Source organism: Thalia democratica, chromosome 8, assembly GCF_965202585.1.
Source record: "Thalia democratica chromosome 8, ktThaDemo2.hap1.1, whole genome shotgun sequence".
NCBI classification, from domain to species: Eukaryota; Metazoa; Chordata; class Thaliacea; order Salpida; family Salpidae; genus Thalia; species Thalia democratica.
Window position 1 is genome coordinate 19,486,624 of NC_139172.1, and position 12,443 is coordinate 19,499,066.

General features: G+C 23.9%; 1 protein-coding gene across 2 annotated transcripts; it reads left to right on the top strand.

Annotated features, from left to right (window-relative positions):
- Window positions 1-715: 715 nt before the first annotated feature.
- On the top strand, window positions 716-9,712 carry LOC145842085 (phytanoyl-CoA dioxygenase domain-containing protein 1 homolog). 2 transcript variants are annotated; one of them, XM_082949462.1, is made up of 9 exons: window positions 716-853; window positions 3,064-3,222; window positions 3,364-3,490; window positions 3,700-3,818; window positions 5,690-5,711; window positions 6,353-6,481; window positions 7,143-7,285; window positions 7,575-7,675; window positions 9,454-9,712. In XM_082949462.1, the coding sequence occupies exons 1-9, from the start codon at window positions 821-823 to the stop codon at window positions 9,506-9,508; spliced, it is 888 nt and encodes a 295-aa protein (XP_082805588.1). In that variant the 5' UTR covers window positions 716-820; the 3' UTR covers window positions 9,509-9,712. The 2 variants fall into 2 exon arrangements, with proteins under 2 accessions (XP_082805588.1, XP_082805590.1); XM_082949464.1 differs by having other exon boundaries at window positions 3,064-3,210.
- The last annotated feature ends 2,731 nt before the right edge of the window (window positions 9,713-12,443 follow it).

Below are 12,443 nucleotides of genomic sequence, written 5' to 3' on the forward strand. Positions count from 1 at the left end.
AAAGTGATTTGTAAGCGTCTAATTTTAGCTACAAAATTAAATATATGTATTACAAACTGATGAATAATATTACAGACGTTACAAAATAAATTAATTAAAGCTGTTATTGGACGAAAAATTGCTGTTAATTCAAGCATAAAACGTAGGGAAACGCTTTGCACGTGCAACTTATGTAAAGCAAACAAAAATGTAAAACGATGTTTAATTATAAGCTAGATGTGATAGATCATAGATTACACTATTGTGTTAAAATGTGCTGCAATTAGCTAGTATAAGACAAAGCTCATTGTAAATTTAAAGCTTTTAATTTTTCATTTGTTGACCAGTAAATGTATTCAGCCAGCTTAAATTTTGTTTAATTCATTGAAAAATATAGAAGGATTTAGATACTTAAAGTATAAATTTATGATATAAATTCATATTTATAATTGTACTAACTAAATTAAGCAGTTTGGTTTAAATTCTTTCTGATTTAATTTTTTAAGTACTGGCTTAGTATTTTTAAAAAAATGCAAAACTTAAAACAAAATTAAATTATATCTGTAATTAACAAAAAAAATTCATACTATGAGTTTTTTTTTTTTTGATAAAGTTGATGCAAAATAAAGTTTCAAACTATTTTTACTTCGTACAATTTTGTTTAATAACTTTTATTGTCATTCTTTTATAAAAGATTGAACAATATTTTAAATTAAAGTAGTACTTTTAAAGGTATTTGATTTATGAATTTTTTAGTATTTCAAGTGATAACTACTTGTTAGAAAAAAATGTAATTTTACAGTACTTTCAAATTTTTATGAAAATTTGAATTGAAGTTATCATGTTTGATTTTACCGATTCTCAAAAACAACAAGTAAGTTTTATTTTTACATCATAACAAAAGAGTAATTAAAAATAAATGGTAAGTAATAAATAGTATTAATTTTCACAAGTTTAAAATCTAAAATTAATATTTTGAAGTTAGTCATATACGTAATTTTAATGACTCAAAATATTACTTTTTATGATAAACTTGTCAAATTATAGTATTAAAGTATGCATTCAAAAAAAATTATAAGTATATTATAGCATTTATCTTTCAAAAGCTTTGAAATGTTTCAATTTGTTAGAAACCAGTGTACTCTTTAAAAAACTTCAATTTAAACAGAACATATTATGCTTTTTAATACTAAGTCAATGGTTAAAAACTTTTCAAAAATTATAAATTAAATTTTAAGAGTAGAGTTTATACTTCTTAACAGTACCCAAAATACTAGTTTCAAAAAAAACTATAATATAAAGCTGAAGTCGGCTAATTACACCCCATTAAGTAAAAGTCTCTAGCCTGCTAAGAAAATTTTATAGTTTAAAGAAAACATGTTCAAAAAAACGCACTTTTTTAGGACAAAAGTATTCAAACACGCCATTTTTAATTGTAACAAAAAATTGTGCTTGTTAATTATTAACTTTTTTGCTTTTAAAGGTTTTATATTATTTTTCAAAAAAAAAATTGGCTCGCAAAAGTCTTTTACAAATAAACTCGGCCCGTTGTTATAAAAAGCTAGCAAACATGATATAAGTGATAAAATGAAACTCAGAAATGTAATATTTTTAAATGCAAAACTTCAAATTTTTAATATGCAAAAGAATGTAAATACATCAATTCACTTTAGCAGTAAGTTCAGACTTGTACGAAGTAAAATAGTTAATCTGGATAAGACGTATCAATATCAATTTAAATGATAAAAACTTAAAGTGACTTTGTTAATTAAACAAAATTTTTGTTTTAGAGATATTTCTTTAAAGAACTTAAAGTATCTTTCCACCAAAAGTTAACAATTTATATAATACAAGTTTTACTTAAACCGGTACACCTCGAAATTTTTTAAGGAAGTGCGTATTAGATTACGATTTTAATGCTAAATTTTATTTGTAGTTTAATTGTCCTTAAAGTTAAAAAGTATGTTATTATTTTTCTATGATCTATCACAAATAGAACTAAAAGTAATAGATTCAAATGTTACTGCTTTACTATACTTCTAAAAAATCGTTGCATAATAGTTTTTTTTTTCTTTGTATATTACTCTGCACACTGCACAAGTCCATAACTTAATAATGACAGCTTTATAAAATACGCAAATATTGATACTAGAATGATACTAACAAACTTGTTGAAACTTTTATAAGAATCATATAACTTTTATCTTTAAAACTTTTGTCTGTTTTAACCGCAGTTTGTCAAATGTTATACTAATTTTAGTAACTCTACATTGTAACAAACTTTATTTTGTTTGATTGATTTTTTTTTTAAAGGTTCTTGTATTTTAAATGTTTCAATATTTTAAGAACCATATAACTGGTTCTTATTAGTTTCTTTTCGTATAATCCTGGACAAGACATTAAACTGCATAAGTGGAGTACGAATTGATAAGTGAAATGTTATTTTTTCCTTCACCATGTCCTTAGACTAAACTTTTTTTAGCGCTTATTTTGTTGTTAAATAAACCTTAGTCTTAATTTTGTTTCAGTCTTTTAATTATACATCGAATTCTATAATTCAATGTTGTCCTGGACAAGACATTAAGGGGTATACGTGGTAAACGACACAATAACCGAAAAGTTCTTCGTGCACCAGGTCCTCGGACCAAATATTCTGAGCGTCTTTTTTGTCGTTTAATAAATTATATACACATATATATATATTTATTTATAAAGTCTTGAATTTTTTGTTTTGCTCGTTTCTCATAAGTTTTTAATAAGTTCATTTATTATTTGTGCTTTTTTAAAATACATCATTATTTATATAGTTTGGTTTTTAAGTATTCAAATTTAGAAGGATGCTTTATAACATTCTCCTTTACAAAAGCGTTTTTTTTACTGATAAAAAGTAAAAACTTTTAATTACTTTTACTTCTGCTAGTAAAACACGATTTAAATATGATATATATTGTTATAAATTAAGATAGCAAATTATTTTAGTTAGACTTGTACAAAGTAAAACTGGAAGTTTACGTTTTTGTCAAACTACAATTTTTTGTGGTTCTAAATGATTTTCTAGGTATAACTATTTCTAAATAACAACAGTTTGAACGAGATGGTTTTATCGTGATAGAAGATTTATTCTCAGAAGAAGACTGTGACGAAATGAGACGTGAATGTGAAAATATCGTGAAAAACGAAACAGTAGAAAACGAATCACTTGTTGGATTTTCAACAACAACCAATGATCAAGTAAAAATAAATGTAAAACATTTATGCAATTCGATAAAATACTAAAGGTATTCAAACTGTTTTTTTATAAATCTGAAACTAATTTTAAGTTACTTTGAAAATGTAGATTTAGTAAAGATTTTTTATTTACTAATGTATTTTAATAAAATTTAGCACATGAAAGATAAATACTTTCTTACAAGTGGAGACAAAATAAGATTTTTTTGGGAACCAAAAGCAATTAACGAAAACGGAAAGCTCAACAGAGATAAAATGCTTGCACTAAACAAAATTGGCCACGGTTAGTTTTATACAGACTAAGCATTAAAATTGTAACAAAGTTTTTTTTAATCCATTTAAAAGTAAAAACGCTCTACTAAAAACCAAAACTGATTAGAAAAAAATTAAAGATTTTATTCAAAAATATCTTGTTTTAAAAAGTGTAATCTTTTATAATAGAAGTATTATGTATAGACTATAGAGTTTCAACATTATCCTTTTTTTACATAGCCTTGCACGCTTACAACCCAGTCTTCAAAAAAGTAACTTTTGATGCAAAAATCAAAAACATTTATCGCAAAATGGGTTTTGTCAGACCAGTTATACCTCAATCAATGTTCATTTTTAAAGTTTGTTGTCGTTTTTTATTTGTTACAAAAATAACAACTATTGATGTAATTAATCTTTTATAACCTTATGATAGCACTTATTTTCACTGCTACGGCAAAAAAAATATACTGAAACACACTACAGATCAAATTACTAATTTGTTAGTTTTGCTTTAAAAGTAAATAAAACATATGAAATAATTTTATTTAGATTTAAGACACTGTACGAAGTTTGACGTTCAACTTACTTTTTATTATTTAATAACCAATATAGTTTTAGAACATTGTTTCAAACATAAGAAACAACAAAGTATCAAACCCAATATTTAAAACCAACTTTAAAAGTCTAAAGAAATAGCTTATACTAAGAAGTAAAACTTTATATTAATTTACATCAAGAAAATACTGTTGCTTAAAGTGTAATGAGTGCTCTGATGTATAAAGAAAACTACAAACAATCTATTAAACATCAATTTTATCAAAGATACTTTATTTTTAAAAGAACTATATATAGTTTTACGATAATTTGTTTTTTTTATAATTAAACTAGCTTAATTAGTAATTTGAGTATGTTCGGTATTAAAAAATATATAACTTCAAAAACCAAGTAGCTTAAGCAGTTAAAATATTTTAAATTCTACTCTTACTAAAGTACGTCATTATTATTTAAAACTTAATCAGTCATTACTTATGAACTGTCGTAGGAATGTTTTTTATTGTATCTTAATACTATTTGTAACCTAAATAAAACTTCCGAGCAACTATTTATTTTTTTATTCAAGGTAATTTGAGTGCTTAATTTACGTTTCTGCTCTTCGATTACCATCGATTTTAAACCGTGAAACTCATTCTGCTAACATAGTTGTACAACTCTAAAGTTCCTTACAATATCCGAGTTCTGGTATTTTTGCTTTTAAATAAGTGCTCGAGTATTGTATCGTTTTTTTCAGTTCCACTAAGGTTTGAAAATCTTCGTAATATTTGACGTGATGTGTCTCATACATAGATCATTATTTTATCATCACTTATTTAAAAGGCTATTGAATATATGTTTTAATTTTGTCGTCTAGAAAAAAATAAAAACAAAAAACTTTTTACCAAAAATAATAATTATTAAAATCTTATTAAGACTAGAGCTTATATATTTTTTTTAATATATATATATATAAAAATCAATTAAACTTTAGAAAAAATTAAAATATAAACATCAATACTGAAAAGAAATCGAAATCAATTATTTTTAAATTTTACTACAATTTTCGATGGTAACGGCTGATTAAGGTTTCAAAAATGTATCACACCTTTTTTTTTCCAAATCACAATTTATTAATTAAACCAGCATATATTAGTAAAAAATTATCCGAATTTTTTTTAATCAAAAGTAAGTTCTCGAAAATAACTTACACAAAGATTATTTATATATTCACTTGCTCTATCGATCAAAAAAGATACACTCAAATTCAACTTAATTTATCACTTTATAAAGATAGGAAAGTTTGCATCAAAAAGTTTTCTGAAAGTTAATCATAAAAATAACTTTGAAGTTATTAGAAAACCAGATTTACAAAAAACAAAAGTTTTATTACTATTGTATTTATTGATTTTATAAATAAAATTCTCTGTTTTATTGTGTTTAGATTAACTGTAAAAGACCTACAAAATTGAAAGTTATCAATCAATAATGTCATAGTTAATTAAAAGACAAGGTACATACATAACAACTTATTGAGTATTTTGTTTCGTTATTGACTAACAACCAGCAGTAAAACTAGAAAGTTAAAGTTTGCTTAAATATAAAAGCTTTATATTGTTTACCTTTTAATATTTTTTATTTATAAGACTCAATTTTCTATAAACTATTAACTTTATAAAATAACTAACACCTTTTTCAGGCACCAAACATAGGAGGTGAAGGTTAGAAAAATTAAAATTATTTACTTTGAATTAAATAATAAAATTTCTTTTTTCAAATTAGTATTTTTTAAGTATAAATTAACCTATCTTTGTATTAAAAACAAGAATATTTTTTAGTGAAATAAAGTTTTTTTAAATATTTCTTAAAAATTAAGGGCTTATAGGTTTTAAAATTAATTTAAGTGAAATTTTTGGGAAGTAAATTTAATAAGAAACAGCTTAAAAATAAATGGGTAAGTAAAAATTTATTACAAAAGTGTAAAAACGGTACAAAAAGTCCTGACTTGGGCTTTGTATGACTTTAGCAGATGTTTTCTTTTACAAACAAAAGTAGAATTTTTGGCATTTAATTATACTGAAGTAACATTTTGTTTATAATATTAAAAAAATCAATTTCAAATAAGAACAAAAAACTGTTAAAAAAGTATAAAATATAAACCGTAATAACGTATAATAAATATACGTAACGTTTTAAGGTTCACCTTACTTGGCAAATGTAATTTTTAATGCATACGGCAAGTAGCTCAAAAGCTAAATTTTTGACATGTGTTTTCTTATAAACGTAAACATTTGCTTAAACGTTTTAAAGCAAAGTAAACATTAACTACTGGTTGTAAAAAATATACATTAAATCGGATTAGTTTGCCGCCATATTGATGCAACTTTTCTGTACACGGACCCTTTAAAGCTTGTTGGGGTTTGGGTGGCTCTTGAGGACACTACAATACACAATGGATGTTTACAGTTTGTACCTGGTTCCCACAAAAACAGTGAGTTGTTTCGAGTAGATATTTTGCTAAAATGTCTATGAATTTCAGTAATAAGTATAAATTATACTGTTCTAATGTGAAAACAGTAGTTTTTTTTTTCATTTTTATTTTACAAAATTTATTTGTAAAATAATCAATTATGATCAACCTAATTTAGAGGCAGTAGTATAAAACGTTAAACAAAGGATTTTAAAAGTAAAAGCCACACTACTCTTAACGGATGGATCTTAAATTTATAAACTTATAATTCTTTAAATCTATTTTATTGTTTATATTGATTAAAAAATTTTCATTAAAGTATATAATTTTGAAAAATGCTTATTATTTGAGTAATTTAGTTAATATTTTTACTAAAAGGATTTTTATACTATGTTCTTCTTTTTTTATAATTACTCGTAACTTAATAAACTCGAAAATCTGTTTAACTACTAAACAAAGTTGTTAGTATGCACTGCACATATAAACTATTTATTAAATCTAAAATAATTGTTTTTCAAAACTTTTTATATTCTAGCTCTTAGTATTCTTTTTTGGCAACAATTAAACAAAAATATTTAGATTTGAAACTTAAATAAACCCTTAAAATTTATATTTTTGCCAATTTTGTTTAAATCATTTGTTTTCAAAATTTTTGCGTTTTACAACAAACAAACAATTATAGCTGAAGTTTCATGGAGAATGAAGAGAAAATATGACGGTGAAAATGTTGAACTGGTGAATGAGGGTGAGCTTCCAATGCACGATTTCGACAAGTACCAAGCTCAGCAGATTAAAAAGGGCAGTGCTATACTCATCGATGGAAAAGTACGTTAGAAAACTTTTAGTAAAAAGTTATTTTAGTAAATTTTTTGAATATACATTTTTGTTACTTTATTATGATATAAAAAGTATTTTCTAGTTTATTAAAAATAAGCAATATGATAAACTTGCTAAAATTTTACCTGCTTTTTTTTCGAATAAACAAATATCTTGCAAAATTAGTTTTACATTAAATTATTAAATTTATAAAATTAGCGCTGAAACTTTGTATTTTTTATATTATAAAGAGTTAAACTTAACCATTAAGCTTTTAAAGCTTGTCATGAATAAACAGGTTCATCATTACAGTGAGCAGAATAAGTCAAACAAATCAAGACATGTTTACACGTTCCACGTCGTAGAATCACACAATTGTGTCTGGGACAAACTTAACTGGTTAGATATTTTTTATACTTATTTTTAAATAAATATTAATAAAAAAACAAGATTTAAGTTACACATAGAACTAACAGACTAAAAATTTAAAATAGTATTTAGTTTTTGAATTCTTTTTTTACTTAATCCATAAATATGATATTTTAATCCAATAATAGTTTAAAAAGACTTTAGTTATACCCAAAACAATATTTTTAAATTCCTATACTAAAGTACTACCTCATAATTAATAATGATTTAATTTAGTTGCAAAAATTTTATAAGTAAGTAACAACAGCTCAAAAAGTGTATTAATAAAAAAGTAGAGTTGCTAAAAAATTAAATGATGATAAATATTCATCTTTCATTAAATTTGAAACAAAAAGTTATAAACTTTTACTTTTAAACCTTCTTTAAAATGTAATGGAATTACTTAAGACAATTAAAGATGTTTAAAAAAACGCGATTAACTTTTATAACTATTTTATAACTTGTTTAAAAGGTACTTGGTAAAAAATATGCTTATAAGACTTTTAAAAAGTAGTTATAAAATTATCAATGACAAAGAATACAGATTACATTTTTTGTAAACTCCTTTATATTTTTATAACCAATATACAACGGTTGTCACTGTTCTAGACAATGACGTGAGACTGTATCCAAAAAGTTGTACGACTCGATAACCAAAAGGTTCCTTCGTACAACAGGTCCTAGGTCTAAATATTTGGAACGCTTTAATTTTTGTCGTTTAATAAACAAAACTATAAAACATATTATTTTAAAGAAACAAGTTTACACAATTTTAAATGTAGTCGAAACTCGTTTTTATTTATATCTTTTTACTCTGTACAAGAAAAAGGTATTTTTCTGTTCATCGTAATAATCTTCATATATTCTAAAGATATCCGTTCATATTAGTATTATTACTGTGTTTTTGTTTTTGTGGATACATTTTTATGAATGTTTATAAACCATTTACAAATTATATTCATTGTAGAAAGACTGCTCATAATTAAATTGTATTTGTTTCATTCTATCTTTAAAAAAGCTTTTCGCTTTTAAATATAACACCTAAGAGCAAAAACTTAAATTTTATTTTTAGTTGTCGATTGATTTAACTGTTAAGTTTAGTTAGTACTAAAATACTCGACAAAAATAAAAATAAAGATAAATTAACTTTAAAATGACTGTTTTTTAGAACAATAACAGTATACTATCATCAAGTTTTACTTTTGATTTTGTAAGTCATGGAACCTTTTTTTAAATAATTTGTTTACTGTTCACAATTACTTTATGCAGTTGAATAACTAAAGTATATAATAACAAGTATACGTAGTTTTAGTTACATTCAAATCAAAAATAATTGTTTCCTAAGTATAATTTAAAAAAAAAGTTTATTCAGTTCGTTTTTTTTAGGCCTACCGAGTTTAAATATATAAAAATGTAAAGGTCTTAATTGCTGCTTGTCTGACAAACTTATTTTGTTAAATAGCTTTAATTATGTCTACCTCAAACAAAAGCTTGCCTCTTAAGAAAAAAATTAATAGATAACTTCTTTTTTATTAGAATAAAATGTGTTAGTATTAAAATTATTGTACTAAATTTTTTTTTAATGAGAATCAAGTTTGCAATTAGCAAGACCAAGGTTACGAATCTATGATTAATACCAATTAATAAAAAAATATTACTGACAATTTATTTAGCTAATCTACCAAAACTTTTATTTATGAAATGCTTTCAACTTAATTATTTCTATAACATTATAACTATTTGAATAACAGTTGTTTATATTTCAACAGGTTGCAACCAACTGAAAAACTGCCTTTTACCCCTCTTTATGATGACTCTTGCTAGTTTAAAGATAGAAATAAGTACATAAAACCTTTTTTTAATCAACGTATAAGCGTTTATCTGTGATATATCAAGCTTTTTTTGTATGAAAAACGAAAAAAATGTTTTTTTAATGATTGTTTCATAAACTTTATTCATTTCATAATAACTGTATAAATTTTCATGTTATAACCTTTATACTGTTCAATAAAACGATTCATTTCTCAATTTAGCTTAAACTTTTATTAAAAAAAAGGAATATTATCAATCAGAAGTTTATTATAGTATAACATTACCCCTACTGTGTTGTCAATCTTTTATACTTCGCATTTTAATAGAATAATTGATGATCACGACGGGAAAAACATATTTTGTAATAAACTTTCTATTGATTTAGTTCAAATTATTCTAATTTTTTTAATTGGATAAAATATATTAGTTAGAAACTTTAATTAATTAAAAAACTATTTAAAGTTTTTAGTTATGGTTACTTCCGGTTCGCACTTACTGATTCACTTTTTTGAGCAAAAAAAATCTGTTTAGTATTAACTCTCTTTCAAATTTAAAATTTTTAAAAGAGTAGATAAAAAATAAATGAATAAAACATACACTCTAAACCAAATTATACCAAAATAAATGTATATAAACAAAAACAAAAATAAAGAATCAATAATGATTTTCAAAACACAAGTATATTCTTTTAATGTTTTAAAAACCTAATACTGAAGACAGTTTTTATTTTTGCTCGTCCAGGCGACAGTTCGTTCTTATTGTTTTAAAATATTTAATCAAGAGAGATCCGTCTACTTAAATAAAAATATTTATTATCAAAATTAGCAGTAATAATAAATCGGCAAAACAATTAAAAGAATAATTACGACTTTAAATAAAATATAAATTAAATTGATGGGTATCAAAAAAAACTGTGGAGATTCTTATATAAGAACTTAGTTTTTTTTGTTAGTAACTGCAGGTTGAGTTCGCACTTTTGAGCTTGATTCTAAGTACTAATTTAACCGGAAGTTACTAATTGTGTACTCAAATGAGTACTAAGTAGTAATTTATAATTTATAAAACTTGTTATAAGTAATTATTTGTAAAGTATAAAATAAAAACGTAAATTCTAATTAACCTTTTTTAGAAACAAGGGTAAAACTAAGTAAATTTTATATGATTCTGCTTTAAATTAAATTAAATCTACACTATACATTTATAAAGACTCAGCATTTGAAGTTAGCATAGAAAACTGAAGAACTTCTTCTTGTTATTAAACTCTTTAATTAAACTAAATATATTGCTGCTACAAGTTGATACTTAAATTATGTTTTATTAATTTTATAGTGTTTAAGTTATATTTGAATAAGTATGTGTAAAACAAGTGAATCCCCTTTAAAACAGAAAAAAGTTTGAAAGCGTTTTAGCTTAAATAGTTTAATTTAAAAAGATTAAGCTCTGAATATTTAAACAGTTATTAAAAACTAAGAACATATACTGTACAGTTTCAAGTTTTATAAGCAGTACATACGTTTAAGTGTTTGAAACCTAACCTAATTGTTTTAATTTAGAAACTTAGAAATTACTACGTTAATTGTAATACTCCATAACAGTTTTAAATTTATTTTCAAAATACATATTTTAAGTAAAATTTAGAACAAACAAAAAAAATTAATTGACTACTTTTTACTTACATTGTAGTCCTAGGCCTAAAGTAGGAACTACCTTTAATTGGGGGAAGTCCCTTTTTTTTCCTCTTAAAGCGTTTACTAAATTTACCTTACTTATTAGGTTTGACTTAGTAATTAATAAGTATGTAATAAGATTAATAAAAATAATTTCTTTAATGAAGTGAGTTTATTGAATATATGATATTAATATGATAACTAGAAAGTAGAATGACAAAGCAGCCAATTTAACAGTAGAATAATACTGCGAATAAAAACACAACAAGTAAACACCAAATGCTACAAATTAAAATGTCTTGATAATGTTCTTAAAGTGTCTGAATGTCACAATCTTAAATATAAAATAGGTCTTACTAATAATACTACTAATAATACAGAGTCTTAATATATGTCGTGCTTCATGCACAACGATGGCTAAACTAAGCACAATATAATACGATAACGCAAATAAACATCAAGATCTTATAAAATGAAAATAATGAAAAAGCTCTTATAATCAATTCGTGTGCCTCTCGCACGGTCTTATGGCTTAACTGAGCGTAATAACAAACATAATACAAAATAAACATAAATAAAGAACAATAGAATAGAGCTGCGCATAGTGCGCGAGCTAAAGGCTAATGAGCAATTTCTTAACGTTATCAAGAAATAAGTACACAATCACGGCTGACTATAGCGCCAACTGGCGGAAAAGTTTAGAACAACGAAATCGAGAATCGACTTCGTTACAACATCTCAAACTAAAAAATTCATTTTAGATTTTTTTAAAATCTACTGTTAAATAAGGACTTGACATTTGTTACTTAAACATTTATTTAAAATAAGATATATTTGTTTTTACTTCCTTTTTTTTGTATACTTAAATTCCATAGGAAAAAAGTTAAATCGATTTCTGTTTACTTTTAGCAACGCTAATTATTTACAAATACTTATACTAATCAGTGGCGTCGCGTGTTCTTTTTGTTAGGGGGTGCTGCAGATTGACATTGTAAAATTAGAAATCCCCTAATTTGAAACAAACTTTTAGATTAAAATCATAAAGGTAATATGAAGAAATAGCAAAATTTTCAGAAAAAAAAACTTATATATATATGTTTAATCAAATAATCGATAAAAAAAACATATCTCATACCTTTGTATATCATCAGCCTTTCCTAGCATCTATAGCTACTTTTATTTTTTATGTCAATGTAAGTTTCTGTATTTTCAAGATTATAAATTACTAAATTAATTTTATGACTTTTCTAAGTAGTAGTAAAAGTTTTATTACTAGTTTT

What these genes read in the sequence shown, in the direction of transcription:
- LOC145842085 (XM_082949462.1), top strand. Translation starts at nt 821, where the DNA reads ATGTTTGATTTTACCGATTCTCAAAAACAACAA. An exon ending in ACCAAACATAGGAGGTGAAG is followed by an intron (nt 5,712 to 6,352) that starts GTTAGAAAAATT and finishes AAATCGGATTAG; the next exon opens with TTTGCCGCCATATTGATGCA. An exon ending in CTATACTCATCGATGGAAAA is followed by an intron (nt 7,286 to 7,574) that starts GTACGTTAGAAA and finishes ATGAATAAACAG; the next exon opens with GTTCATCATTACAGTGAGCA.